The sequence below is a fragment of the Daphnia pulex genome, chromosome 8 (genome assembly GCF_021134715.1).
Source record: "Daphnia pulex isolate KAP4 chromosome 8, ASM2113471v1".
NCBI classification, from domain to species: domain Eukaryota; kingdom Metazoa; phylum Arthropoda; class Branchiopoda; order Diplostraca; family Daphniidae; genus Daphnia; species Daphnia pulex.
This window is the reverse complement of record NC_060024.1, coordinates 10,617,482-10,641,142: the sequence shown is the minus strand read 5'-3', so window position 1 is coordinate 10,641,142 and position 23,661 is coordinate 10,617,482. Positions and strand designations below refer to the sequence as shown.

General features: G+C 43.6%; 3 protein-coding genes and 2 long non-coding RNA genes across 7 annotated transcripts; 3 read left to right on the top strand and 2 right to left on the bottom strand.

Moving 5' to 3' along the window:
- Positions 1–12: 12 nt before the first annotated feature.
- LOC124200240 (B9 domain-containing protein 2-like) lies at positions 13–752 on the bottom strand. Its single transcript, XM_046596414.1, has 3 exons — positions 624–752; positions 278–538; positions 13–191 (listed from the first exon to the last, which is right to left on the bottom strand). The coding sequence occupies exons 1-3, from the start codon at positions 709–711 to the stop codon at positions 13–15; spliced, it is 528 nt and encodes a 175-aa protein (XP_046452370.1). The 5' UTR covers positions 712–752.
- On the top strand, positions 728–5,636 carry LOC124200239 (GTP cyclohydrolase 1-like). 2 transcript variants are annotated; one of them, XM_046596411.1, is made up of 7 exons: positions 728–1,205; positions 1,300–1,380; positions 2,828–2,951; positions 3,625–3,813; positions 4,579–4,744; positions 4,824–4,940; positions 5,035–5,636. In XM_046596411.1, exons 3-7 carry the CDS (start codon positions 2,852–2,854, stop codon positions 5,162–5,164), a joined length of 702 nt encoding a protein of 233 aa, XP_046452367.1. In that variant the 5' UTR covers positions 728–1,205; positions 1,300–1,380; positions 2,828–2,851; the 3' UTR covers positions 5,165–5,636. The 2 variants fall into 2 exon arrangements, with proteins under 2 accessions (XP_046452367.1, XP_046452368.1); XM_046596412.1 differs by lacking the exons at positions 728–1,205; positions 1,300–1,380 and adding an exon at positions 2,567–2,692.
- Positions 5,637–5,786: 150 nt separating this feature from the next.
- Positions 5,787–17,649, top strand: LOC124200235 (mucin-12-like). Of its 2 annotated transcripts, XM_046596406.1 has the most exons (16): positions 5,795–5,942; positions 6,937–7,380; positions 7,532–7,671; positions 8,458–8,710; positions 8,798–9,148; positions 12,347–12,777; positions 13,467–13,623; positions 13,709–14,598; positions 14,679–14,787; positions 14,861–15,165; positions 15,245–15,927; positions 16,001–16,171; positions 16,253–16,466; positions 16,561–16,721; positions 16,798–16,970; positions 17,051–17,649. In XM_046596406.1, exons 2-16 carry the CDS (start codon positions 7,164–7,166, stop codon positions 17,173–17,175), a joined length of 4,380 nt encoding a protein of 1,459 aa, XP_046452362.1. In that variant the 5' UTR covers positions 5,795–5,942; positions 6,937–7,163; the 3' UTR covers positions 17,176–17,649. The 2 variants fall into 2 exon arrangements, with proteins under 2 accessions (XP_046452363.1, XP_046452362.1); XM_046596407.1 differs by lacking the exon at positions 6,937–7,380 and having other exon boundaries at positions 5,787–5,942.
- A 678-nt stretch (positions 17,650–18,327) lies between these two features.
- Positions 18,328–19,293, top strand: LOC124200234. The gene is made up of 4 exons (XR_006877202.1): positions 18,328–18,553; positions 18,619–18,834; positions 18,894–18,995; positions 19,055–19,293. It is a non-coding gene; the product is annotated as an uncharacterized LOC124200234 (long non-coding RNA).
- A 1,402-nt stretch (positions 19,294–20,695) lies between these two features.
- LOC124200233 lies at positions 20,696–21,816 on the bottom strand. The gene is made up of 2 exons (XR_006877201.1): positions 20,931–21,816; positions 20,696–20,847 (listed from the first exon to the last, which is right to left on the bottom strand). It is a non-coding gene; the product is annotated as an uncharacterized LOC124200233 (long non-coding RNA).
- Between the last annotated feature and the right edge of the window lie 1,845 nt (positions 21,817–23,661).

Sequence of the window (23,661 nt, the reverse complement as noted above, 5' to 3'; positions counted from 1 at the left end):
TTCTTTTGACGTCTAGTACTCGATGCCAAACTTTTTGAAATCGCGGAAGACTAATCCTATTTCCAAGTAGACTCTTCCGGTGGCTTCAGTTCTCAAACGGGATCGATCGGCTCCGTTTTGGATTCGCTCTGCGTCAGCCAACTCGACTCCACCGCCAATGAAATGACGCATCAACTCCTCAGTGAATGTACCTTTTAAAAAACCAGAATTGATCACTCTGAACTCCTAAACGGACAGGTTTTACTTTTTACAAAGGGAACGAAGAAAAAATAAAAACCTAAAGGTCTCCAGGCCGGAGCGTCGATGTAGTGGATGCCGGGACGTGTAGGAATGGATGCAGATGCGTAGCCTATCAAATTGGTTCGTGAGTAAGCGTCCAGGTGGTAAATCTGTAGGTGAATTTGCGGCCAGCCTTGAAGACCTCGAGTAGCCCAGTGCACGTCCAGTGGATGATTCCAGCTGCTCACAGAACCGATTTGTGGTGTGTCAAGTTGCGTCTGGCCTTCAGTGGCTCCTTCTAGAACACGCCAATTTTCACCTGTGATGTTTCACAATTCAAAACGTTAACGAGCCCGATCACATTTAAAGAGAGAAAGCGCACGTCAAAGCCGATTGGCACCTACCTGAAGATAATTGCCAGCGACAGCAAATTGATTTCTCGGAAAACTCTGTTCCGCCGATGATTTGCCCGATTAAATGTAGTTCTGCCATATCCCTTTTTCCATCCCACTACTAATATGAGAGAGACGCCAACTACTCGAAAAGAAAACAAACAAAAGGTTGCCATGGGTGATCTAGTTACTATGACAATGGCAAAGTCGTCTGCTTGTTTGTCAAGATAGTTTTGTTGTTTTTTTAAGAGACACGATTTGAATCCGGTTTTCCTTTTGTATAACTTATCCAACAAAGATTTTGATCTTATCTTATTACATGTAGAACCCTCAATAAAGCGAGAACAGTAATAGTAGTATTAGTTTCAACCTAGAAATAACTAGTGGCGTTCGTTGTACTGAATTGAGAGTTTAAAAGTTGGACCAGTTTTTTTTTCCTACAAATTTCTCAGAATATTTTTGTTTGGATATTAACAAGATCTTTTTTGTGTGTTGGCTAACTTTTAAAGTTTCCTGGCTTTCAAAGATCTTTATTTCACTTCATTGCAAGTTTAAATTGGCACACATGTTCATTGAACCGTCACAATCTCTCAAGTAAGTATATATATTTGTTTCAACCATTTGGATTTTGTTGCACAATTTTACTTTCAAAAATATTATAATCTATTTTATGTTGAAATATTTGCAGTTTCCATGTGGATGGTATGGAAGCCTTGACCTAGTCTTTCAACAGTAGCAGATCTGTCTCCAACCTTGCTCGATTTAAAAGGCAGGTGTCATTTCAATATTTGCATCACTTCATCACAAGCAATAGTTTTATTAGCCAAACTTGTACAAGTTTTGCTCTATATAACCATAAACTTGTACAAGTTTTGCTCTATATAACCAATTAACCATAAATTTGTACAAGTTTGGCTTTAATGGCTTATAATTTTAGTAATTTTTTTATAGCGATTGATCTATGGAACTTTGTGTAATTTGAAATGCTATTTGAAATTATTGTCACTTATTTCATATCCAATCAATGTTGATGGATTCTGATGAAATCTGTTAATGTAATTGATTGAACGTCCAAAGTGTGGCCATCGATCATCAGTTTGTAGTTTGTACAGTATATTGTGTCGTCGGTGCTGCACATACGCAAACAATTTTTGATGGGCATTATTCACAAGCTGATAGTAAAAACAACCGATAGATAAATCTTGTTGCGCAACTTGCCCCATAAGTTGAATGGATCGTGGGTGGGGAGGGGGGGAAAGTAGATCGATTCAAACCTTCTACAGTGCCCCTTGAGGGCACCGTGTTGCAGTTCTCAACGCTCGATGAATGAACATGAGATCAGCTTTTAGCGTTCGAGTCGTTTGATCCAATCTACTCTCTCACAGAAGCAATCGATCCGTAGATGCATCAAGTCCCGCCGTCGGCTTGGGTGGGTCGGGAGTGGAAAATAAATGGCATTTTCATCAAAGATTCATCAAGGCACTCTCTATGGGCGATTGAATTCTTGTTAAAGTCTTTCGCGCTGCTGCCCCCGCGCTCCTCAATATATTTCGTATATTCGATTGACATTTTTGGCCGGGGGAAAAAAAAAATCTGATAATTGCATACAGCGAGACGATAAAGGAAGAGGATACCAATGTTCTTGGTCTACGTGACAGGGTTCCCTATATGTGAGGCGTTCACTTATTCGGAACTGCAGTTCAATGCACTTGCATCAAATTTAGCGTTTTTTCCCGCCAAACTTTCCTCGACACTTTTTATCTAATTTGCTCTAGCTACACCTTAATCACCTATTTTTTTGGTTGCTGTTCACTTTCTATTAAACGAGATCTATCAAATGCGGACTGATTGAGTGTTATATAAGCTTGCGGCGTTATTGGGTAACCCGAATATGAAACGAGAGCATTGTTGCTTTGCTTCTCGGCGTGCGCCCTACGCACTATATAAAGAAGGTCGGCAGAAGAGAGGTTCAGTCCCTTCACAGTCTCCGGAGCAACAGCACCAGTAGTGGCAGAACCAACAGGCAGCTGGACATTTAGTTTAAAAATATATATATATATTATTTCTCAAAAAAAGATTAGGTACAGAATCAAGAAAATGACTTTTCCATTGTTAAATTTCCCGTTTTTTTTTCCATTTTACTGTTTGAATAGGAAAAATACTAAAATAGCAAGATTTATTTGTAATCTTTTTTTTTTTCAATTTTCAATCTTTAGATCAATCAATCTGATACTACTAACATGGAAGCTTTCAAAGGCAGTAAGCCAGTAGCTGGAGCGGCTGTCACAAACGGAGATGATCCCGAGTGTAAATCCATCACTAATGGACTACGGACAATCGGTTAGTTTCCACTTTCCTTCCTCTACTTTGAGTTTAAGACAAATGCTGTTGAGGTTTAAGCTGGTTTTTTTTCCATTCATTCTTTCAAATGTGTCGCGTAGAAACGCCCTGGGCTCGGTTCGTAATCTATGTGAAAGCCTTAAATGCGAATAAAAAGCTTTCAAATTTGGTCCGAACTCCACGAGATGTCTAGTCGAGATTTAGAAAATGAGGTTCAAAGAGTTGTGTGTGTGTCGTGTGTGACAACTGATCGTGGTAATACCTAGATCGCACATATAAAGGAATACCCCACAAATATCTGGTCTCATTTTTGACAAGACAATGTACTTTGCTCCTCGTCTGATATGCTAAGCATGAAAATTCGAGACGGTTGACGATCGATACATATGTATTCAGTTCTGGGACATCGAATGAAATCAACCGAGGTTCAGCTTTCTCCGGGAAAATCTAATTTCATCAGAAACCTGCTGATAACTATAGCCCAAATTTTTTGCCAGAATGATGTAGCAAATTAAATTACGGGACCTATGGGGAATTCAACGACTTGGATCTTATTACGTTTCTAATCAAGGCCCAGCATCCTACTTTTACATGACGTCAATTACAAGTCAAAATAAAAATGATGATTATTGTAAAACATATTTTTGTGTTTATTTCTTTTCTTTTTTATTAGATGTCGATAATCTGCGGAGTTCTCCACGTCTGAATCGCGAGGACATGTTACCGTCAATGGTGGAGTCGTATCGTTCCTTGCTGTCCGATGTTGGGGAGGACCCATGTCGCCAAGGGCTGCTGAAAACGCCCGAGAGAGCGGCCAAAGCTTTCCTCTTTTTCACAAAAGGATATGAACAGACGCTAGAAGGTTATTCCAAGACATCATTCATGCCAATCAATCTTGTCTTGCAGATTTCTTTCTTTTCTTTTCTCCTCGTCCAATCTCTGAAGAAACGTTTCTTTCCCGTTAGATGTCTGTAATTAAATGACGGGCCGTTGTTGATTACTAGGGCAGCGCTTAAAGGCATCTTCCATTCTACTCGGCTGTGAAAGCGCTTTCATTCCCGCACGCCGGGATGATGAGCCGGCCGTCAACAATCCCCTTTTTTTTATTAGTGCTGTTTTATGGTTTACTGTTTCCATCCCGTCCGGCACAAGACCCCCTCCCGAAATGATTTTCTCCGCGATTTAAGATGAGCAGCCTTAAAGGGATATTCGTTTGACTTGCTATTCTCGTAGGAGTGATTGGTCCCATTCTTCGACTTCTGCGAACATTCTTCCTGATTGCTGCCTGTTGAGCACGAGCCCCTCCAAGAAAAATTCCTTGTCGCTAGATAGACGGTCCTCGCAGTACGTGACGCGTCTAACTTTCACCAGATTGCTGGCACGCGATCGATATCGTGCGGGGGTAGATGATGAAAAGCAGCTTAGTTAGGAATTGTCCTTTTCGTTTCGCGTGTCACTTAACCGACTTTTTTTTCGTCTTAGTTTCATTTTTTTTTTTCATTTCACTGTCTCGTTTGGTGGGGCTGAATGTCTTTGTTCATAATCATTGCCTACGTGACAGTTTGACAGCTGGCGCCGCCTATCTTATTAAACTCTCAAGTCATTTGTTATTATTTTCATTTGACAGAGGTTTTGAACGATGCCATTTTTGATGAAAACCACGACGAAATGGTCGTGGTCAAAGACATTGAAATGTTTTCCATGTGCGAACATCATTTGGTACCGTTCATCGGTAAAGTGTCCATCGGTTATTTGCCCAACGGCAAAGTTCTTGGACTGTCCAAATTGGCCAGGTTTGCTGTTCATTTGAATATCTAATTTTGAATGAAATAAAATATAACAGGTTTTTCTTTTTGTTTTTTTCCAAAACAGGATTGTGGAGATCTACAGTCGTCGCTTACAAGTCCAGGAGAGGTTGACCAAACAAATTGCACTGGCCGTGTGTGAGGCGGTAACGCCCCACGGAGTCGGCGTTGTAGTAGAAGCAACGTAAATATTTGAACATTGTTAATTCATCATTTGTTACAGCACAATTGATTGGATGATTCATTGATCTCCTTTTATTGTTGTGCTCATTTTGCAGACACATGTGTATGGTCATGCGGGGCGTTCAGAAGATCAACGCCAAGACAGTCACTTCCGCCATGTTGGGCGGATTCCGTGATGACTCCAAGACACGCGAAGAATTTCTAACTTTTGTGCGCACTCCTTGACCCCGGTTTTTTCGTAGTAATAATGTTTCTTTGCCAATCCGGAATACGACTCCATCATCCAAATTACCGAATGACATCACTTATTACTCATTTCCAACAGTCCTGCCTGAGGAATGTGTTAAGTAGCACTGCATAAGTTCGCTGCGTACAGGAACCATGACCCTGCCACAAGAATGTATCAATTAGTATTGTCTCGTATCGTTGTGGGGACCATGATTACCATCAGCATATTATTATCAACTTTAACAAAAATTCTCATTAATCAAATATTATTACAGTTTGTCCATCTTTTTATAATTTTTTTCGTTTAGCTAGCTGTGTTTGCGAATATTGAAACATTCCATTTCAATGGTAACTTTTTTTTTAATTGATACGTTACGTTACATTTTGGTGTGACTTAAGATATTATTTATATCAACAGCATCGATTGATAATATATTCGTGTCTTTGAAAAATATAGAGCTTATCTGGATCGTTTTCGTTTTAATGGATTGTCAATAAATGGATACTAGATTAGATTCATTCGATAAATATTTTGTCATTTTTGCTTTCAAAGGAACCGCTGCATTGCCGCAGCATTGTTGGGATGCAAAATAAGCCATCTACCGGTGTTAGTTTGGACTTTGTCATAAGTGTCCACTATGGCCTATGGCTGCTCTCTGTTTGCTTCGTCAGGTGTAAAGTTCTGTAACATGTAATAATTTGGTTCTCACTTCAACGGCTTCTGTTTTGTTTTGAAGTGGCTTACCATTTTATCATCTTCTCTGTTCTTTACCAGGTAAATAGTTCAAATCTATGTGTCCTGTACGCCGGTCCCGTAGCTTGGCTTACAATCGTGTGACAGATAACCCTGACAACACCAAACTTTGCTGCTGAACTCTACTGTTTTTCCCCCTTGTCAACCATCATTAAACTGGCTAGCCGAGTACCAAAAGTGTTTCGTATATTAACAATTATGTGCAAGAATTTTCCTTGTGAAATACTCTGGATGACTGAGCAGACTTAATTACTTAGGAACCAGCATCTCTGGAATTCTTCTAAAACTCGCTTGCAGTCTCAGCAGCAGCTCGGTCCTTTTATCAAGCACAGGTTGCAATGCCATAAATGTATTTAGGAAAGAATTGCCCACAGCTTGCTTCATATCTCTTTATCCCAAAGAATTCTGTGGTATTTCATGGCTGGCACAGTGTGTGTGCTTAAAACGGTCACACCAACTGTTTTCGTAGCCAGAGGCTGTGTGATTTTGTTCAGAGTCATTGTTATTCAGCAGCTGCTCTTGTGCATCAGAGATGTCCAAAAGGAGATGCAAACCTTGTTCCAGTCGCAGGCCTAAACCAAATAGAATATTCTGATTCTCCCTCCATACCTTTTGCGTTTTGAAAATGAAAACACAATGTGTCAGGAGAGTGTTGCGACCGTAAAGAGAAACTGAAGAGAATGACCACGTCGTCATAGAGAGTAATCAACAAATTTCTAAACTGATTTTGCAAACTGCTGACGATGTCGAAAGTGGAGCGGATGGCTCGCTCTATTCTCTGCCCGATAATTATGTCCCTGGTGATCATGTAACCCAATGTAAATGGTCCAAGGTAGGAGGAGCTATTTAAATCAGTCGAAGTGTCCATATGGTCTAGAGAGAGAGAGGAAAGTGGCGAGTGCCTTCTTTGTCCGCGGTTTTCTTATTAGTATCCTAACCGGTTTCTTATTCTTGACATGCTAGCTAGGTTGGAGGAGTGATTCTCTGTATTTTACTTTAGTTTTTTTGTTTGAAGGTCGGCGATTTCCCCTTCGTTCAGTGGGGGGGAATATGGCTAGGCCACACCTGCAACAGCCTCAGCTGTTTTCTCTCCCTCTTCTGCTCTATCGGCTCAGTCTCCGTTGCTCCGGCGATTCATTCATACACGCTTATCACCATCTCCTTGGTCCCCGGCGCTAGCCTCTCTTCCAGTGCTTTTCTTTCCAGTTTTATTTATGGCCGTGAGAATTCATCATTTCGGAAATGATCGTTCACGTTTACAATCCCGAGCGCATACTTAACACCAATTCCTCGTCGTACAAAAGCGTCAGTAAACAGCCCAGCAATGTCAGTAATAATAAAACGACGTTAAACGGTGTGAAGAGTCAAGAGCAAAACGTGATCCGACCGCCTCCAAGTCCCAAACTTCTGCGTCAATCGGTTTTTAAAGGGTTCAACTCCAAAGTGTCTGAGAGTCGTGGTTAGCCATACAGTCTATTTTTGCCTTTAGTTTTATTTTTTTGTGTGTTTTTGTTTTGTTTTTGTTTTTTCATTTTGAAACCGACCACAGATATTGTGTTACTACATCAAGTGTGATTGTTTGTTTGATGTTGAAATTTTCTCATCGACAGAACCGCCGCCGCTGCCGGATTCTTCATGTGTGCCTGCCAAAAAGTTGAATAAGTTGCGTGAAGCCATGGATTCTGATGCGGACGGCCTGCTGACACCTTGGGCCTCTCGCGGCCTTCCAGCAACACCCTCTCACACGCAGGTATTCAAAAGAAAGAAAAAAACATACAGACACAAAGGCAATACAAACATCTTTTTAGAGAGAAAACATGAGCCAGCAAGAGGGGGAGACCTTGTACCTGTTCATTCAGTTCCCTCTTATCCAGCACCTCTCTCCTCTCCATCTTCATCTATTCTCTCTCCCTTTTTCGTTCGTTCTCTCTCCTCGGGCGTCGTTTCACGATACTATTTCTTTACCCGCAGGATTTTCCTCTCTCTCTTTTTCTTATCTCGTCGGACCGTCAAACGAACCCAAAATGGAGCCGTTTGCTACGCACTCTAACATTATAACTCGGGCAGCAGCATTTAAAAAAAGCCTCACAACTTTATATCTACTACTCCGAGTCATAATATTCAAAACCTTGCTCTAGTGGAGATTTGTGTTTGTGCCGTACGAGCGTTCCCAATTGGGCGGTGCCGACTTTGAGAGAACAAGAAAAATATAGATGTTAAAAAGAAAAAAAGATGATTGCTCTAAAATGCGGGTAAACTGTGGTGCAGGTTTTTTTATTTCTTTTTTCTTTCCCTGTCTTGTCTCTTACACGCGCTTACTTTCTAGTCAAATATCTTTCCGGTTCTTTGCCATATTAATCGATCAGCGAAACGAAGAAAAGGAATTCATGTTGTTTCCATTGAGACTATCAACTTTTTTTTCCTTCTTAGGGTCGAATGACCCTATAATAACTTGTCTGTTTATGCTAAACAGGTGCACTATAACGGGTTTCATTTTTTTTTTGCTTCTTTGTTTTTGTTTGATTTGAAAATTCAGATGGCGTGCACTTGTCACTGCAGCGGCAATAGTGCAGAACCCGTTTCGCTTTCGCCACTGAGCCAGGTCAGTGGTAGTAGTGGTAGAGCCGAGCTTCATCAGCACCAGCAGCAGCAGCAGCAACAACAACTACTACTACGGGAGTTGTCGACCGCATCCAGCCATTATTTTACGCCAGTTTCCAGCTTCAGCACTACCACTAACTCCCAAAACGACGACAGCAAGGAGCCCGACTCGCTCGAGTACAGACCAGGTCCGTCTTTTCAATAGAAAGCAGCTCACGTCGTGTTTCTCTCTTAACGCCGACCCTTTCCTTTTGGATGGCCAACTCTGTTTACAGTTAGGGATTCACCTCCAATCCGCAAGGCCAGTTTGGATCGAATCCTGTCGCCTCAAGTCAGCAGACGATCGCCACCATACACGTCGAGCCCTGCACAGACGGGCAATTTGTCGCTGCCCCTCCGCGACAAATCGCTTTCTCCAGTGGTCGCTCTGCCCCTGAGTACCAGCATGAGCAACGCTAGCATTCAAAGTGCTCATTCTACCTATTCGGATGATTCGCTGATCGGGAACCAGCACCAAAGGTTCAGCAATCATCAGAATTGTCAGCAGTGCATCGCCGGAGAGTTCACCGGTGCGACACCTACCGCCCAGCGCTGGAACAACATCAACTACGACAGCCACAATTCCGGTAAATAAAATAAACACACAACTAAAAAACTAAAATAAAACGCGAATAAAGAAAAAGACTGGGCGCAATAAAAACCCGTGATCGTAATGTTAATATCCCTTTCTCTATTGAGAAAACGTCGCGCTTAAAAGTAACGGGTAGGAGTCATTTCGATCGTAACTGTTGTTATCTAGAAAGCGTTTAATTCCCGCGTAGGCTTTTTACACAATTTCGGGTGGCGGCGGTGGTGGTGGTGGTGTGTGGTAGTGTTAAAGCGACGACAGAGAAAGAGAGAGAGAAACAGCTGCTCGATGAGTAAATCCAGTGGAACATCCCATCCTGGGTCCGCCGGTGGGTGTTGACGTCCTGCCCCAGTTATTTCCTTCTTTCTACTCGACTACAATTTCGTGAAAGAAAACGAGAAACAAAAAAAGAAATACTTGCTGCATTTCGTTTATTATTCTCCGAATTTTTCGTTCCTTGTGCGTGGCCAGCCAAGGATATCAATTCAGAATGTTTCTTTTGGTTTATTATGTTTGTTTTGGGATTCTTTTGGTCTCCGCTCAGTCTATAAAATCTCACCTTTCAATTGTGTCATTCCACAGCGATTAGATCGTATGGCTTTATAGCTGAAAAGTAAGAAGGCCATTTCACGTTTGCTGGGTGGGTTTGAGAACTTTTAGGAAATAATAGTCATCGGCACATTAAGGAGAATTTCTGAATTTGAAGGTGCGAATGGCCTCGTTAAAGAATATCCCAAGCCTACTGGGCACTGGCACTGGCACCAACCGCCCCCGAAAGTCAGAAAAGAGATACAAAACACCAGAAAAGGTAATCCCAAATTTGTGAAATGAGTGCACAGTTGGGCACACAACACCTGATAGAAGACACTTAGGAGAGTTTGCGTGACCGTACGTGCAACATATGGGGAGGGCAGTGGAGCGTGAGCAATTTCCTTTACCGAATATCTTTTTCTTTTTTTCTTCTTTACCAACTATCAAATTGAGTTTGGCGCGATGATTAAAGGTCACGCGATCGAGGAAAAACGGCACCGATAGCAGGAAGCCAAAGTTCGACCATGAAAGAGCTAGTCACGACTTTTTTCACGAATTGTTTCATTTTTTGTATTGTCTTCTCCTTCCCGTGTTTCTCGGCTTTGTTTGGCGCAAGTAGACAATCAGTCGTGAGTCGTTACACGGCCGTGATTGCCAGTCGAGAAAGAAGAAAACGAAAAAGAGGACGGACCGGGGGGCTTGGTGGTGTGGGTGGAGGTGGGATAAAACAACAGGCGAGTGCCACTGGAAATGTAAGATGGCCGGGAAAAAGAAACCTCGGCAGTAGTCTCTATTCGACTTTTGAGCTTGGAACAACGTCCGCCTGTCCGACGTCATTTTTTTTTGTTTTTAGTGGTTTCCAGGATATACGAGCCCCTATCCACCCCCTCCATTTCGTTCGTATGTGTGTGAGCGTGCGTGCGTGATTGTTTGTTTGTCTGCTAGCCTGTGGTGTCGTCTAACGGGACTTGTTAGCTGGACGCTCCTTGTCGTTTTGGCGATGCAGTGAGCCGCTTAAAAAGGTGGGAGAACACAAAAATCATCCGAAGAAAGTTTGCCTGTCACATTTTCGTACCAGCGCCCACCATGTTTGCGTAACTCAGATTTTTCCATTTGTTAAATTTTTCCTTTTCTGGAAAAAGATCAGCGACCCTCTCCAGGATTTGGTTGAAACGCAACAAAGGGCACGACCAACTTTGTGTTGCCCCGGCCGGAAATGCTGGCCGTTTCCAAATGTTTAAGGGAGAGAGAGAAGGGTCGAACAGGGCCCACCCGGATGACACTCTTGTCTCCTTCGGGCGTTACCCCCAGCTGCCGCAATGCGTGGGAAACTGAACGTATATGTTAAAACGTATCTAGTAATAACACTCGTTTCAATTTGAAAACATAATTAGACGTGTGTGTGTGGGGGAGTTCCTTTCGAATAATTTTTTGAAAGCTCGTTTTTAGATTGCATTCAGCCTAGGTTTAGGTTGCTAAGGTTTAATCCGTTGTTACGCTCGTGACCGTACCCGCCCCTATTTTCGAGTTCATCATGGGCCGAATATGCGTTCCGTTTTTCTTGTTTTTAACGCTGTTCCCTGGCTGGACGAAAGTTGGCTAAAACTGGAAAAATCGTCTACTTTGATGTTAACGCACGAATTCAATCCGTTTTGGAAATTCAAAATTCCACCAAAAAAAAAAAAAAAAAAAGTCGTGACGGTCTGCGAAGAAGAAAGAGAGTCTCGAATTAAATTGGGTCGAGTTTTGCGGTTGGACTTGTATTTTTGTCGGGTCGAAGAATTTTGTACGCACGCCTTTTGCATACGTGTATTTCTTTTCTCTTGACGACTCTATCTTCTTCGGAAGAATCAGTTTTCCTGGTGTCTTGTGTTTTGTGTGTGTGACCGAATTACCCCGTTTCCGGCAGCAACAGTGGCGGCGGCGGTGGCTTCTTTCCCCGGGAGCCACCAACCTTTTTTTTTTCCTCTTTTGTCTGGCTTGTTTGTTTACCTTTCTGCCTACTTATTGAGGTGATATACTCGAGTCGGATATATTTATCGGCTTGTGCCGATGGTGGTATGTCAGTAGCTCACGGAGGCCATTCTTCTCACTATTTTTTTCTTTTCTTCCAGTGTGAACCGAAAGGTTCTATCGGTCGTGTGGTTTTTATTTCATTTTCTATTTCTTCTGTTCAGTTGGTTTCTTTCCTTTTTTCTTTATGGGTGTTATCTGGGCGTTTCGACACCGCTGGGTGGGGGATTATGGCCGTAAAAAAAAAAGAAGCTATCCGGCCTTTTGGGGCTCTCATTTCTCGATTATTTCTCATGTTGTTCTTGATTAAGTTCAACCGACGTGGCATAAATTTTCTATGAAGGGGATTAGGGGAGGGGCCGAGAGTGTTGTAAACTATCGGCCTGTGTCTCTGTGCCTTTGCCCCCCACACACAGACAGATACTTGTACAATCGAAAACAATAGGAAAGAGAAAGAGATGGGGAGATAATGGTAACAGCAGCTCAGTCAGTGGGAGTTGTCCCGGATTCGCTGCACTTGTCACGCCGTAGGTCCCGAATTCAAAGTGCGTGTGTGAGGGGGAGGGGGAGATTGTAACGGATGGATAATATAGTATGCGTTGATCTACTACTACTTGCAGGCATTAACGGATATGGTCTCTTACCTTTCCAGGTCATTGGATTCCGGAAACCGGATCGTGCATGGCGGTAGAGAAACGCCCAATCGCCGTTCAATCCTCTCCAGTAGTTCAGCAGTCGTCGTCTGCTCTGCTGGATTTCAGTAAAGACTCGCTCAACTCGCCTGGCGTGACTCCACAACAATCGGCCCCACCACGACAGATACAACAGCAACAGCATCAACAACAACAACAGCACGCTGCCGTGGCACAAGAAGTGGTTGAAGAGGAAGAAGAAAGCAGCAGCAGCTGCACGGAGACTGTCAAGTTGGAACCGTTGGCGTTCACCATCGATTTTGGCGACGTCACGCCCGGCAAGAAGAAAGAAGCGCCCCCGAAACGATTCGCCGAACGTCTAGCCGCAGCGTCCAGTGGCGGAGGGCTCGGCAAACGCGCAACGCCGTCCGGCAAAGCGGAAGTTAAGAAGGTGATTGAATCTCAATTGCGACATTGACAACTCCTTCTAAGGTCTCTTTTTTTTCCCAAAAAAAAACTTTCTTCCCCTTCGGAGGTCTATAAAATATATACAGTATTACAATGACTTTCGTGATGGGGCCTGCCCGGCTCAAGGGTAAGAATGAAAAAAAGATGATGTCATCAGCAGGCCAGGCTCTAAACCAGATAGAATGTTTAAAAAAAAAAAAGAGGAGGAATTAACAAGGCATTTTTTCTCAAACTCTCTCTCTCTTTCTCGCTTGAGTTTGTTTGAATGTTGACCTTCATCTCGCTCTATATGGACCGTCGTTCTCTGATGGTACGTTCAGGTTGGCAGCCAACCAACTTTTACCTCGTGCGCTAGAAGGCAGAGCTTTAAGGTGACTTTCCCTCTCTCTCTCTCCATCTCTTGCACACGAAAACTGGTCAGCGAGATTTGGATGTCGCGTAGTCCGATCTCGCCCGTTGCCCAGTTCCCAAGCGTGTCTTAGTCCGTCTGTACGCGCGCGTCTGTTGTGCTGCTTTGGCTTTCAGGTTGTTATTGTTGATGTTTGCGCAGGCAATTGTCGATTTTGGCATAATGATGTGGAGTGCGATCTCGGATTCTTTTGTTCTATTCTAACTCCAGCCTTTTGTGGGTGTGTGTGTGTGTTTTGTTTTCTTTGCGCTGTATTCTTTCAGAGTGAAAGTGGCACCGCAACAGAGCCGTCCGAGACCAAGATGCTCAAGTCCTTGAGCAACCGGCTGGGTGGTCAGCTCAGTCCTTTGTCGAAATTTAATACCAGCCCTGAGATCGAGACCGTCGAGACTCCGAGACGCTCCGCGGCGGTTACCAAGAGTGAGTACCCAGCGATACAAATCAATGACTGAATCCCACTTTTTATTTTTATTTTATGATGTTTCCTTATTGTTGTTATGTTAAGGTGGTAAAATTACGAATCCCAATCGTAACTCATCGGTCGGTAGGACTAGCGAAGTCTCGGCCGCCAAATCCAACGGATTGAGAAAGAAACCGCCGCAAGAGCCGCTGGCTCGACGCTCTCCGTCGCCCACTCCGCCACCGTCGCCCGTCAAAAGCATCAACCGGCCCGCATACAACAACGGATCGACCAGAGCGACTTCACATCCTACGGGCCGCGAGTTGAAGCCACAACAGTCGATCGAGTCGGATGAGGGCGGATATGAGTATCATCATCAGGAAGTGATGATGGGTGTCATTGGGCGTACGGGGAGTGGCCGCCATCCGGAAGTCGCCAATGACAGTGAAACGGCCGCGGAGATGGTGGAGGAAGAGGAGGATCGCTGTGATGATGCGGCCAGTGAGACGGGCACGTACACGATCGGAAAGGACAGTCCGTCGCCAGATGAGGATCAATCGAGACGCGACATTGATCGCGTTTTCGGTCTCTTGCCCCCTGGGGCTCTATCCTCTCAGTCGGATTCTTTGGCGACCATCACGGCAGCTGGCCAAATCGATTCCATTGAAAACAACAACCGATCGACTCCGCAGTGGATCCGCGAGTGGGCAGCACAAGTTGCACAACAGCAAGAGGCTCCTTTAGCTCACCTCAACATCCCGGCCGCTCCGGCCAACTTAGCCAAACCTCCGTCGCATCCCCGTCCACCTCCGCCTGAGCTTCCGACGGCACAACGTCCCCGGCGTCGTCTGCCGAGTGTTCCGCCCGGTGCTAGCAACGGTAGCTCTCGCTCTCGCTCCTCTCCCCGTCCCAGTGACATGTCCGATCCAAGTGACAGCAGTTTGGAAACCGAGTCTTTCTTACGTGATACGGAATCAGTCGTTTCCGCTATGCAGGTCTGTGCCATCTTAATCGAATCAGGCAGCTTATGGGTTTTTGACGTAATTGGATTATCGTTATTATTACCGACACCTAGGCTCGAGTCGACGGCCGGAGTAGTACAGAATCCGATGCTGAAACTCGAAGTAGCAGCAGCTATCGCCAGTCCGTCCATTCTTCCGCCGCCCCTGCTGAACTAGAAAACAGTACTAATATAATTTGGTTTGATTGTTTGCGGTAATTACAATTCACTTTTTTTTTTATGTTTCCCCTTTTCAGGTCGCAAACTGAGCGCACAATTGCGAGCCAAGATCCGCAGCCTGGACGAGCAATACCCAGTAACGTCTACACCTGCGGCGCCTTTAGCCCCTACCCGCAAAACTACTTACGTCATGACTGCCAATAATAGCACCACTAACGCCATGAACACTTCCACTACCACCACAACCGCCACCAATATAATCCACAACGAACTGCATGGCGATGACGCCAAGAGCCTTCATTCAGATAGCAGCCTCAGTGATTTCACTTCGGGAGAGACTAGCTCTCGTTCAAGACACGCTCACGAGGATCACAAGACACCGGTAAGCGTTAACACGTTTTCATTCACAATTGCCGTATAAGGAACTCTTGAAGATTTTATTGGAATTTCATTATTTGCAGAACAATGCGCCAGCCGTACGGTACAACCGAGCCCTCAGTTTACGCAGAGGTAGACTCGGTCTGGACGTCGAGCAAGGCTCATCTGCCTCGGTGTCTGCGGTTGGATCCTCGGCTCCCAACAAGGAACATCGCCGACTTAATGATTCACCTTCGCGTGGTTCTAGCCCTCAAGTTCCGGCTGCTGCAACTGCCCCACTGGCCAGGAAGTTGTCGTCGATTTCGACCAACAGTCAAATGTCGGCGACGTCTACCCACAGTGCTAGAGCTACTCCGCCAAATTCCAATTCGTTTTCCCGCAACGACGGTGGCCGATTCAGCCTGCGTCTTGGAAGCAAAACGGAAAAGATGGCGACACCTGGGCCATCGAGTTACAAGCCAGTCAAAGTCAGTAAGAGTCAGAGCGGCCACATGCCCTCTCCATCGCAGCAAGTGATTGCATCTCCTCCGCAACCGCCTCATGTTACCGGTGCTCGCAAGAGCCGAAGCAACTCGACCTTATCATCCAAAGAAGCCGAATTCCAGAACTGGAAACGCCGAAAGAACTATGATCCCATGAAAGCTGCAGCTGAAGGCAAGAAAAAGGAAGCTGCTAGACGGGCCCAGACTACGACGCTGACCATGAGCCAGAGCATGATTGGTACCGTGACAAGCATGGCTAGCAGCCCGTCGTCACAAAGTCCCAGGTGTGTTGTTTTGTTTCATTTTCCAACCAATCGGATCCAAAAATTGACAATTTTTCATTTTCGTTTCCTATAGTCCGCCGCCCCGAACAATCATCCGTTCCGCTTCCTTCACTTGCGTGAACAATTCAAAAGCTCGTTCCGCAGGGATGGATGCCGCTGGGCAGCAATCGAAGTATAACAATAACAGTAGGAGGACGTCGCATCACAAGCCCTCGTCGATGCACAACTCCGCCCTACTTTACAGGTAGGCAAGCGTTGGTTTTGCTGTTACTGTTTCTGTATTTGGTCGCAATTTCATTTGAATTGCCAAATGGCAAATTTCCAGCTCGGACGACGAGAACGAAATGCTTTACAGTCCACCAAAGAAGGCAAGCCCCAAACCCAGTCCGATGACCACCCGCAAGTATATGGGTCTCAACCTGATGCAAACAAGTTCGCACAATTCTCCACCCAGTTTGCCTGCCGATTTCAGCGACTTGGCCAGCGTCATGAGCAATGACGTGGACTTAACCTCCAGTCCCGGATCCCCCCGAAGAAAGGTATGATTTACTTTTGATTTACGTTTTTCTTCATCCTAGATTTCAAGGCAATTGATTGTCAATGTTGATTAACGAAATTCTTCGCTGTATCTAGTTGTACATGGAAGACGGACTATTGATGCGCACTTCGGCCTCCAATTCGTCTTTACGAGCACGCACAAAACTAGAAGCACTGGACAACTTGGTCATTTCTACAATCTACGGAATGTCAGCAAAAATACGCTCAAACGCCGAGAGCCTAATGAGGAAATTAAGGTGTGTTCCAACTTCTTTTTGTTCCGTTGGCTTTGTCCTGTTTTGGTAATCTTATCATTTCTTTGTCTTTGACTAGGCCACAATATGTGGACGATTTGGAACGATTGGGCCTGATTGACGATGCCCTTAACCGCCTGTCTGACTGCGCCTCGGAATCGCCCATTCACTCGATGACAGCAGGGAGGTCAAGCTCTAGGGAGTTGTCTGGCACGCTCAAGGTTATGAAACGCGTCGAACAGGTCTTTCAAGGTAAATTTGTCATACTTTTGTCCCGCGGTATTCATCATGAAGCAGGAATGACATTTCGTTTTGCTTATTTTGGTCATCAGCGCTGGACCAGGTCTTGTTTGAAGACGTTTTAGATGGCGGCGGAGAAGAAGGCGCTATTCTAAACGATGGCACAACCACTGAGGGAGACGACTGGAATGGCTACACTAGTGGGGATTTTTATTGAATATCTGTTTATACGCTTTCACGATTTCAAGTCTATTTCTACTGACGTTTAATTGCTTGAAGCTGACGTATACATTATTTCGATTATGACAGGATTTACTTTACCCTGTTTAACCCCCGCCTCCCACTTTTTGTTTCTCTGGCGTAGGACAATTTATTACTGCTCACTTAAATGTTTTGTTCTATTTCTACTTCTCCTTTTGAGTGTCTTTTTCGGAAAGAATTGCCTGCGCAAATAAGTCTGTTATATTCGTTATACAATGAAATTGGGTGATAGGCCATAAAAATGTTGACACGATGGATTGTTGGCTTCTTCTTCCTTAAAATTCAACTGTACAGTTTTTTTCTTATTATTATTTACTTTTTATACATTGGCAAGAAAGTACTTCTTTCCTATCCGTATCTGATAAAAACAAGAATGAGTTATCGACTAATGTCTAGATTGGAATATTAATTATACAAATTACTGCCGCTTTCTGTTTGTCAATTGTGATATTTTCCTACAGATCAACAATTTTTCTCGAATTTATCTTGAAAAAATTTAACTTCCTGGTTACTCAATGCCGTGCATACCGTAACATTGTACCAAGATATGTATATTAAGGAAGGCGCAACAATAGGTTTCAAGTTATTCAGTAACTATGAAACCTTGAGTGGCATTTAAAAAAAAATTCCACAAAATGCTGTATTCTTTAACATAAAATATTTTTCCTCATTCCAATTTTCCAGTACCGCCGATAGTGTTTGTCATTTACGCAATCTAAAAAAGAGTAGAGATAAGGGAAGAGGATTCAAGTGTTGGATTCAAGGGTTTGAATTCAAGATTCAAGAGTTGGATTCAAGTTTAACCATGCTAAAGTTAAGTGGGACCTTTTCTTAATCAGTTTTTAATTGGTTTTTAAGGTAGGGCGACCGTAGAACTCCAAAGGCGAACTCCACCGACGAAAGAACTCCAATATTTTAAATAATTTTTAAAAATTTCTTTGTATGCGACAGTAGAACTCCTGTGACAGCAGAACTACAAAGACATAAGAACTCCAGTGCCCGACAGTAGAACTCCACTACGCGACAATAGAACTCCAATAATTTTTAATTATTTTCATGTCCGACAATAGAACTCCAATTATTTTAAAATTATTTTCATGCCCGACAGTAGAAATCAATTGAATTTTAAATATCTCAAATGTTCGACAATAGAACTCGATAGAACTGTGATTGTGCAACAAACATAAGATTCAAAACTCATTACTAGATGTCGCCGCTGTCGTTCTTGTTGTTACTACGCCTGTCATGAAACGAGGTGAAATGGACGAAACAAAATTGTTGCTAATACTTATATTCCTGTGATTTCAAATACCAAATTGAGCTTCGTATCTAATGTAGGTTTATCTTGACATAATTTCCTTATTTTCATATTATACCAACTGATTTCTTCAAATTTTAGATGCATAGCTACTGTCAGTCATCCCAACAAGTTGACTTAGTGCTCAGTCACTTTCCATCCATTAGATCCTCATGCTGTCAAAATCCTAAAACTCATGTTTGAAGCACACATATAGTGGTATACAAATGTGTGGAGATAAGGTATTTTCCCATTACTGCTACCACAAAAACCACACTACGTCAAATGCCTTACTACATCATCACCCATATGATAAAGGTAAGCATCAATATCAGCTATCACCACGCTATTTCAATACTTCATAACACTTTCTTTAGCATCAGGAAATTTATCCCACCTGAGGAGTAATGCAGTTGGTTGCTGTAGTTCCATTATCACGGTTTTTCATCATGAACATTTCAGTGTGCTTCTTAGAAAAGGTGAAGATTGATATGCTTTTAAATTTTTATATTTTCATTAATGTAACATTTTTTTACAGAGCACGCAAGATCCCACAGACATCTTTGAGCCAATGCTGGATTATGTCCATCACAGAAGAGGGACTTCCACCAACGTTCTGCTCCATCCTTATCTTCAAGACTCATCCAGTTTCACTGCTTCAGTGCTTCTTATGCTGCTAGTCCTGCTACACAACTTTTCTTGCTTCACTGGCGAGTTGGATCACTTCCGTTGCTGTGACACACCTGCAGTCATTCACCACGGGATTATGGCCAGGTACCGGACAATTGACTTATTTTCGTAGATTATCTTCTAGTAGTCTATTTGCGTTAAACTCTCTGTCTGTGTAATAATTCCAAAATCAGGCCCTTCTTGCGCGTAAAAGAAGTGTTAGTGTGTTACTTAGACGTTTCTTTTTTCTAACGCTAGATGGCTTTCCGATAATTTTCAGCTGTCAAAACAGTCAGTTTCAGTTACTTTGCAAATCTCTTTAAACATTTATCGGCAGCTGCTGTGTAGGAATTTTTAGTGAAAACTGACGATAACTATTCCCCCAACAAAGCTCATTTGTTAGATTTTGAATTATGTGTTTTTTATTTTACTTCCGGTTTTCTGATTTCAGTCAGTAGTTCAGTAAATATTCATTCGAGGAGCAAAATAACCACTTATTCGTGATCCTCGTCAAATTTGTGGTAAAGTTCATGTTATCTTTTTTACGTACGCGTACTTCCGGTTTCGAGAATTTTCCTGCCCTAGTTCAGGAAAATTCTCGATTTTGGCCAAATTTTGGATTTCGTTCAAATCACATCTAATCGACCCCAAATTTCATGGAGATCACGAATATGTGGTTTAATTTGACAACAGCTCAATGGTTGAGGCACTGTGGTTACTTCCGGTATACTTCCGGAAAATTTTCATAAAACTAGCGAGTGAGCTTTGTTCTGTGTACAGTTCTGAATGTTGAATGCTAAATTTTTAAGCAAAATTTTAAGCGCCTGTAAAGTTTTGAGCAAAAAAAAACAGATCAATGTACCTTTATGTATTATGTAACTTTTATTGGCATTTCACTTAATAAGAATTGTTTTCTATTTATTCAGGTCATACAGAGGAGACGTCGAGAAGATGAACTCCAACATCGCCGGTATCTCCAAAATGTCAGTGCGGATCATCATATGTTATTGGTAATATGTTTTCGTTTGTGTTAGTTAACCCGTTGGCTGCCACGCCTTTGTTCTCCCCTAGCTCCTTAGCACGGGCCGCGCTGTTCGGTCTCGTGGTTTACATGCCGCGGGGTCGGAGAGTCGCACCAGCCCAAGATTCGCCGCAAGGCGCCTGTTAGGCAGTGCACCATAGGGACTTCCCCCTTGTCGATACGGTGATGGATTCTAGAGGCGTGCATTCCATCTTCTCCTGTCACCGTGTCAGCCCGGACTTGTCAGCAATGGCAAGTCCCACCTTGGTCATGGATCCTTCAGACATGGCGCGTAGAGAGTAGAGAACAACCTACGGGTTGTATGGCGTGGCAGCCAACGGGTTAACTTAAGTGTATGTATGTATGCATGTATGTATGTATGTATATGTGTGATTGTAAAAAGTGGAGGAATTGTGGGTGGAGGTGGGAATATAAAGCAATTCCTTTTCACCTTTTTGTTGTGTTTGAGTAATTTATAACAAAGTAATGTTCAGCAAATAAAACAGTATATTTATCTGACTTTAAAGTTTTACATTCATGTTTTAAGACACTTGGCTATTACTTGTAAAGACATTTCTCTTTCAATAAATTTCTGTGAAGAGGCCAAAATCAATGTCTGCCAACTCCTTTGTTACGCCATCCTATATGTAAAGTATAGAACTGTTGATGTTAAACATTTAGAATAAACACTAAACAGTAGCCTAAAGTTTCTTTCGTGACTTACCTCGAAAAAGAATTTCGTCCAAAGACCAGGATATGTCCGTATGAAGAGCGACTAGAGAAGTAGTTACCTCCAAAATAGGAACATCTGTAGCAATGTCGAAAGGTGTAAAGGTATTAAGGGAAATCTTACAAGATAGTTTCCCGCAATTAAATATTTATTTTGTCATTAGACATCCACAATTAAATATCTATGACTAGCAACTATTAAAAAAAACCGACAAATCTGAACACAAATCTCCACACAAATAATCAAATTAAAATTCAGCTCTAGTATTCAGAAGTCTCCCTGTAGTCAGCTGCAGAAGGGTAGGTTGAGGTGTAACATGTTGGTGCCTTAGTAGTATAGTACCTCAAGGCAGAGGAATACTTTGCAACTTCGGTGTATAGCTCGGAGCAGCGTAAGTAGCGGTTTAATAATTATGAGCCTTTGTTTGGTAGTAGCTTGGAGCAGTGTAATACTTGGGTTCCTCGGTGTACTTAAGTGGGACAGCGTACGTGGCTCTGTAATATGATTTCTTCGGTGCTGTACTTGGGGGCTTCGGTGTTGTTGCTAGATTTGGCTTCGGTGTTGTTGCTAGATTTAGCGTAGATTGGGATGTAGTAAACTGGAGCATCAGTGTAGGATTTCTGTTCAACGTAGTAGGAAGGAGTACGTAGCTGCTGTGTAGTAAGTCGGGGCTACGAAAATACTTGGCCGCGTCAGTTATGGTTGTGTAGCTCGGGGCAGAGTAGTACTTGGGCGCTCCGGTGTAGTATAACCGTTTTGGTCGAGAAGTAGCTGGAGACTCGGTGTAGTAGCTGGAGACTCGGTGTAGTAGCTGGAGACTCGGTGTAGTAGCTGGAGACTCGGTGTAGTAGCTGGAGACTCGGTGTAGTAGCTGGAGACTCGGTGTAGTAGCTGGAGACTCGGTGTAGTAGCTGGAGACTCGGTGTAGTAGCTGGAGACTCGGTGTAGTAGCTGGAGACTCGGTGTAGTAGCTGGAGACTCGGTGTAGTAGCTGGAGACTCGGTGTAGTAGCTGGAGACTCGGTGTAGTAGCTGGAGACTCGGTGTAGTAGCTGGAGACTCGGTGTAGTAGCTGGAGACTCGGTGTAGTAGCTGGTATCACAGTAGTACTTGGGAGCCTCGGTGTAGTAAGATAGAGCACCATACGTAGTCGTGTAGTACTCCGCTGCCTTGGTGGTGAAGTTCGAGGCAGAGTAATAATTCGGGGCATCGGTGTAGTAACTCGGGGAAGCGTAAGTTATGGTATCATACTCCGGTGCCTTAGTGGTGTAGTACCTGGGGGCCTCGGTGTAGTAACTGGTCGTCAAAGTTGTTGTTGTGTAGTAAGGCAGCAGCGTTGCGGTTTGGTATCCGCTATACCCTGGAGACATCGGTACACCAGTGGTCGACCCAGCCATACAACGCCCAACAGCAGCACGACGTTAGCTAAACAAGGAATAAGTTTAAACATTAATTTTCGATGGCATATTAATAAATAGAAAAAAGTAGGATTCATATAAAACTCAATGTAGAAAACAGAATATTTACCCATGATTGCGATTTGGTTACACGATGAGGAATGCAGTGATAGGGCAGTGCAGTTGTTGCCGTGTTGGAGATGCTCGATGCCCGCTCGACTGATAACGATCGCCTTTTCTCTCTCCTTTTATACGATTTCCTCTCGTGGTCGACCAAGCCATCAATGATTCCCAACATAACGTTATAGTTATCAGTACAATAAACAATTTTAAAATTATAACAGTTTTATCAACAGCTAGACACGAGGTAGAACTGATTCACGACTATAAATAAAAATGCATATTTACCAATGATTGATGTGAACTGCTGTAATAAGGATGAAGAAAGCAGATGGTACGCTGCAGTTGTTGCCGTGTCGGAGACGCTCACTTGACTGATTTTGCTTCGGTTGGTTGGTTTTTTGGGGATGGGGGTTTGACGTTTCCAGGCCGGCAGGCCTATTTACGCCACTTGCACATGCGTTTTAGGGAGAAAGCTGGGCACCGGCTTTAGGTTTTTGGTTTCTCTTGCTAGAAACCGAGTCGGGCTTTGATGCCTATGGCATTAAAGAAGTCCAAAACGGCTTTGAGAGTTACCTCGTCGTTGAAATTTAGCAGCTCTTGCAGTGTGGGAGTGTTTTCGCTCACTACGTACACCATTTCTTCTCGCTCCTTTGCGTACGCCGGGCAGGCCAGCAGTACATGTTCGACATTTTCTTTTTCTTCGGCGTCGCAGTTGCAGCAGAGACCGGTCGGATGTTTTTTGCGTTTGAACAGACGATAGTTTAGCGGCAGCATGTCGAGGCGAATCTGCGATAAGAACACTTGCTCACTTCTTGACTGGCCGAACAGGGAGGCGATTCTTGACACGACTGGACTGTGTCTGTGGGTGAAAAGTCCACATTCCGTTTTCGGCTTGTCCCAGAGGCCTTGCCATTTTTTCAGGAGGAGGTCTTCAACGTTTTCACGGATGTCGTTTGTGTCTCTTCTGCAGCTGAGGCTAGGTTTTAGCTCCAGCCCATTTTTGGCAGCACGATCAGCTTGCTCGTTGCCGGATATTCCACTGTGTCCTTTTACCCACGAAAAACTGACAGTTGTGCCAGCTCTGGAGAGTGCTCGCCAGGTGTCCACGGTGCTTGTTTTGACACTGTTGTTTTCACTACTTGAGTGGAGTATTTGCAATGCCTTTTTTGAGTCTGTTAGGATAACAAAGCTCCCCAGTGTTGCGTG

Coding starts and splice junctions, on each gene's coding strand:
- LOC124200235 (XM_046596406.1), top strand. CDS start 7,164: ATGATCGTTCACGTTTACAATCCCGAGCGCATACTTAACACCAATTCC. Junction 9,149..12,346: donor CTACGACAGCCACAATTCCG/GTAAATAAAATA, acceptor TTACCTTTCCAG/GTCATTGGATTCCGGAAACC. Junction 14,599..14,678: donor CAGTCGTTTCCGCTATGCAG/GTCTGTGCCATC, acceptor ACCGACACCTAG/GCTCGAGTCGACGGCCGGAG.
- LOC124200239 (XM_046596411.1), top strand. CDS start 2,852: ATGGAAGCTTTCAAAGGCAGTAAGCCAGTAGCTGGAGCGGCTGTCACA. Junction 3,814..4,578: donor ATATGAACAGACGCTAGAAG/GTTATTCCAAGA, acceptor TTCATTTGACAG/AGGTTTTGAACGATGCCATT. Junction 4,941..5,034: donor GGCGTTGTAGTAGAAGCAAC/GTAAATATTTGA, acceptor CTCATTTTGCAG/ACACATGTGTATGGTCATGC.
- LOC124200240 (XM_046596414.1), bottom strand. CDS start 711: ATGGCAGAACTACATTTAATCGGGCAAATCATCGGCGGAACAGAGTTT. Junction 539..623: donor TCGCTGGCAATTATCTTCAG/GTAGGTGCCAAT, acceptor GAAACATCACAG/GTGAAAATTGGCGTGTTCTA. Junction 192..277: donor TCCGGCCTGGAGACCTTTAG/GTTTTTATTTTT, acceptor GTTTTTTAAAAG/GTACATTCACTGAGGAGTTG.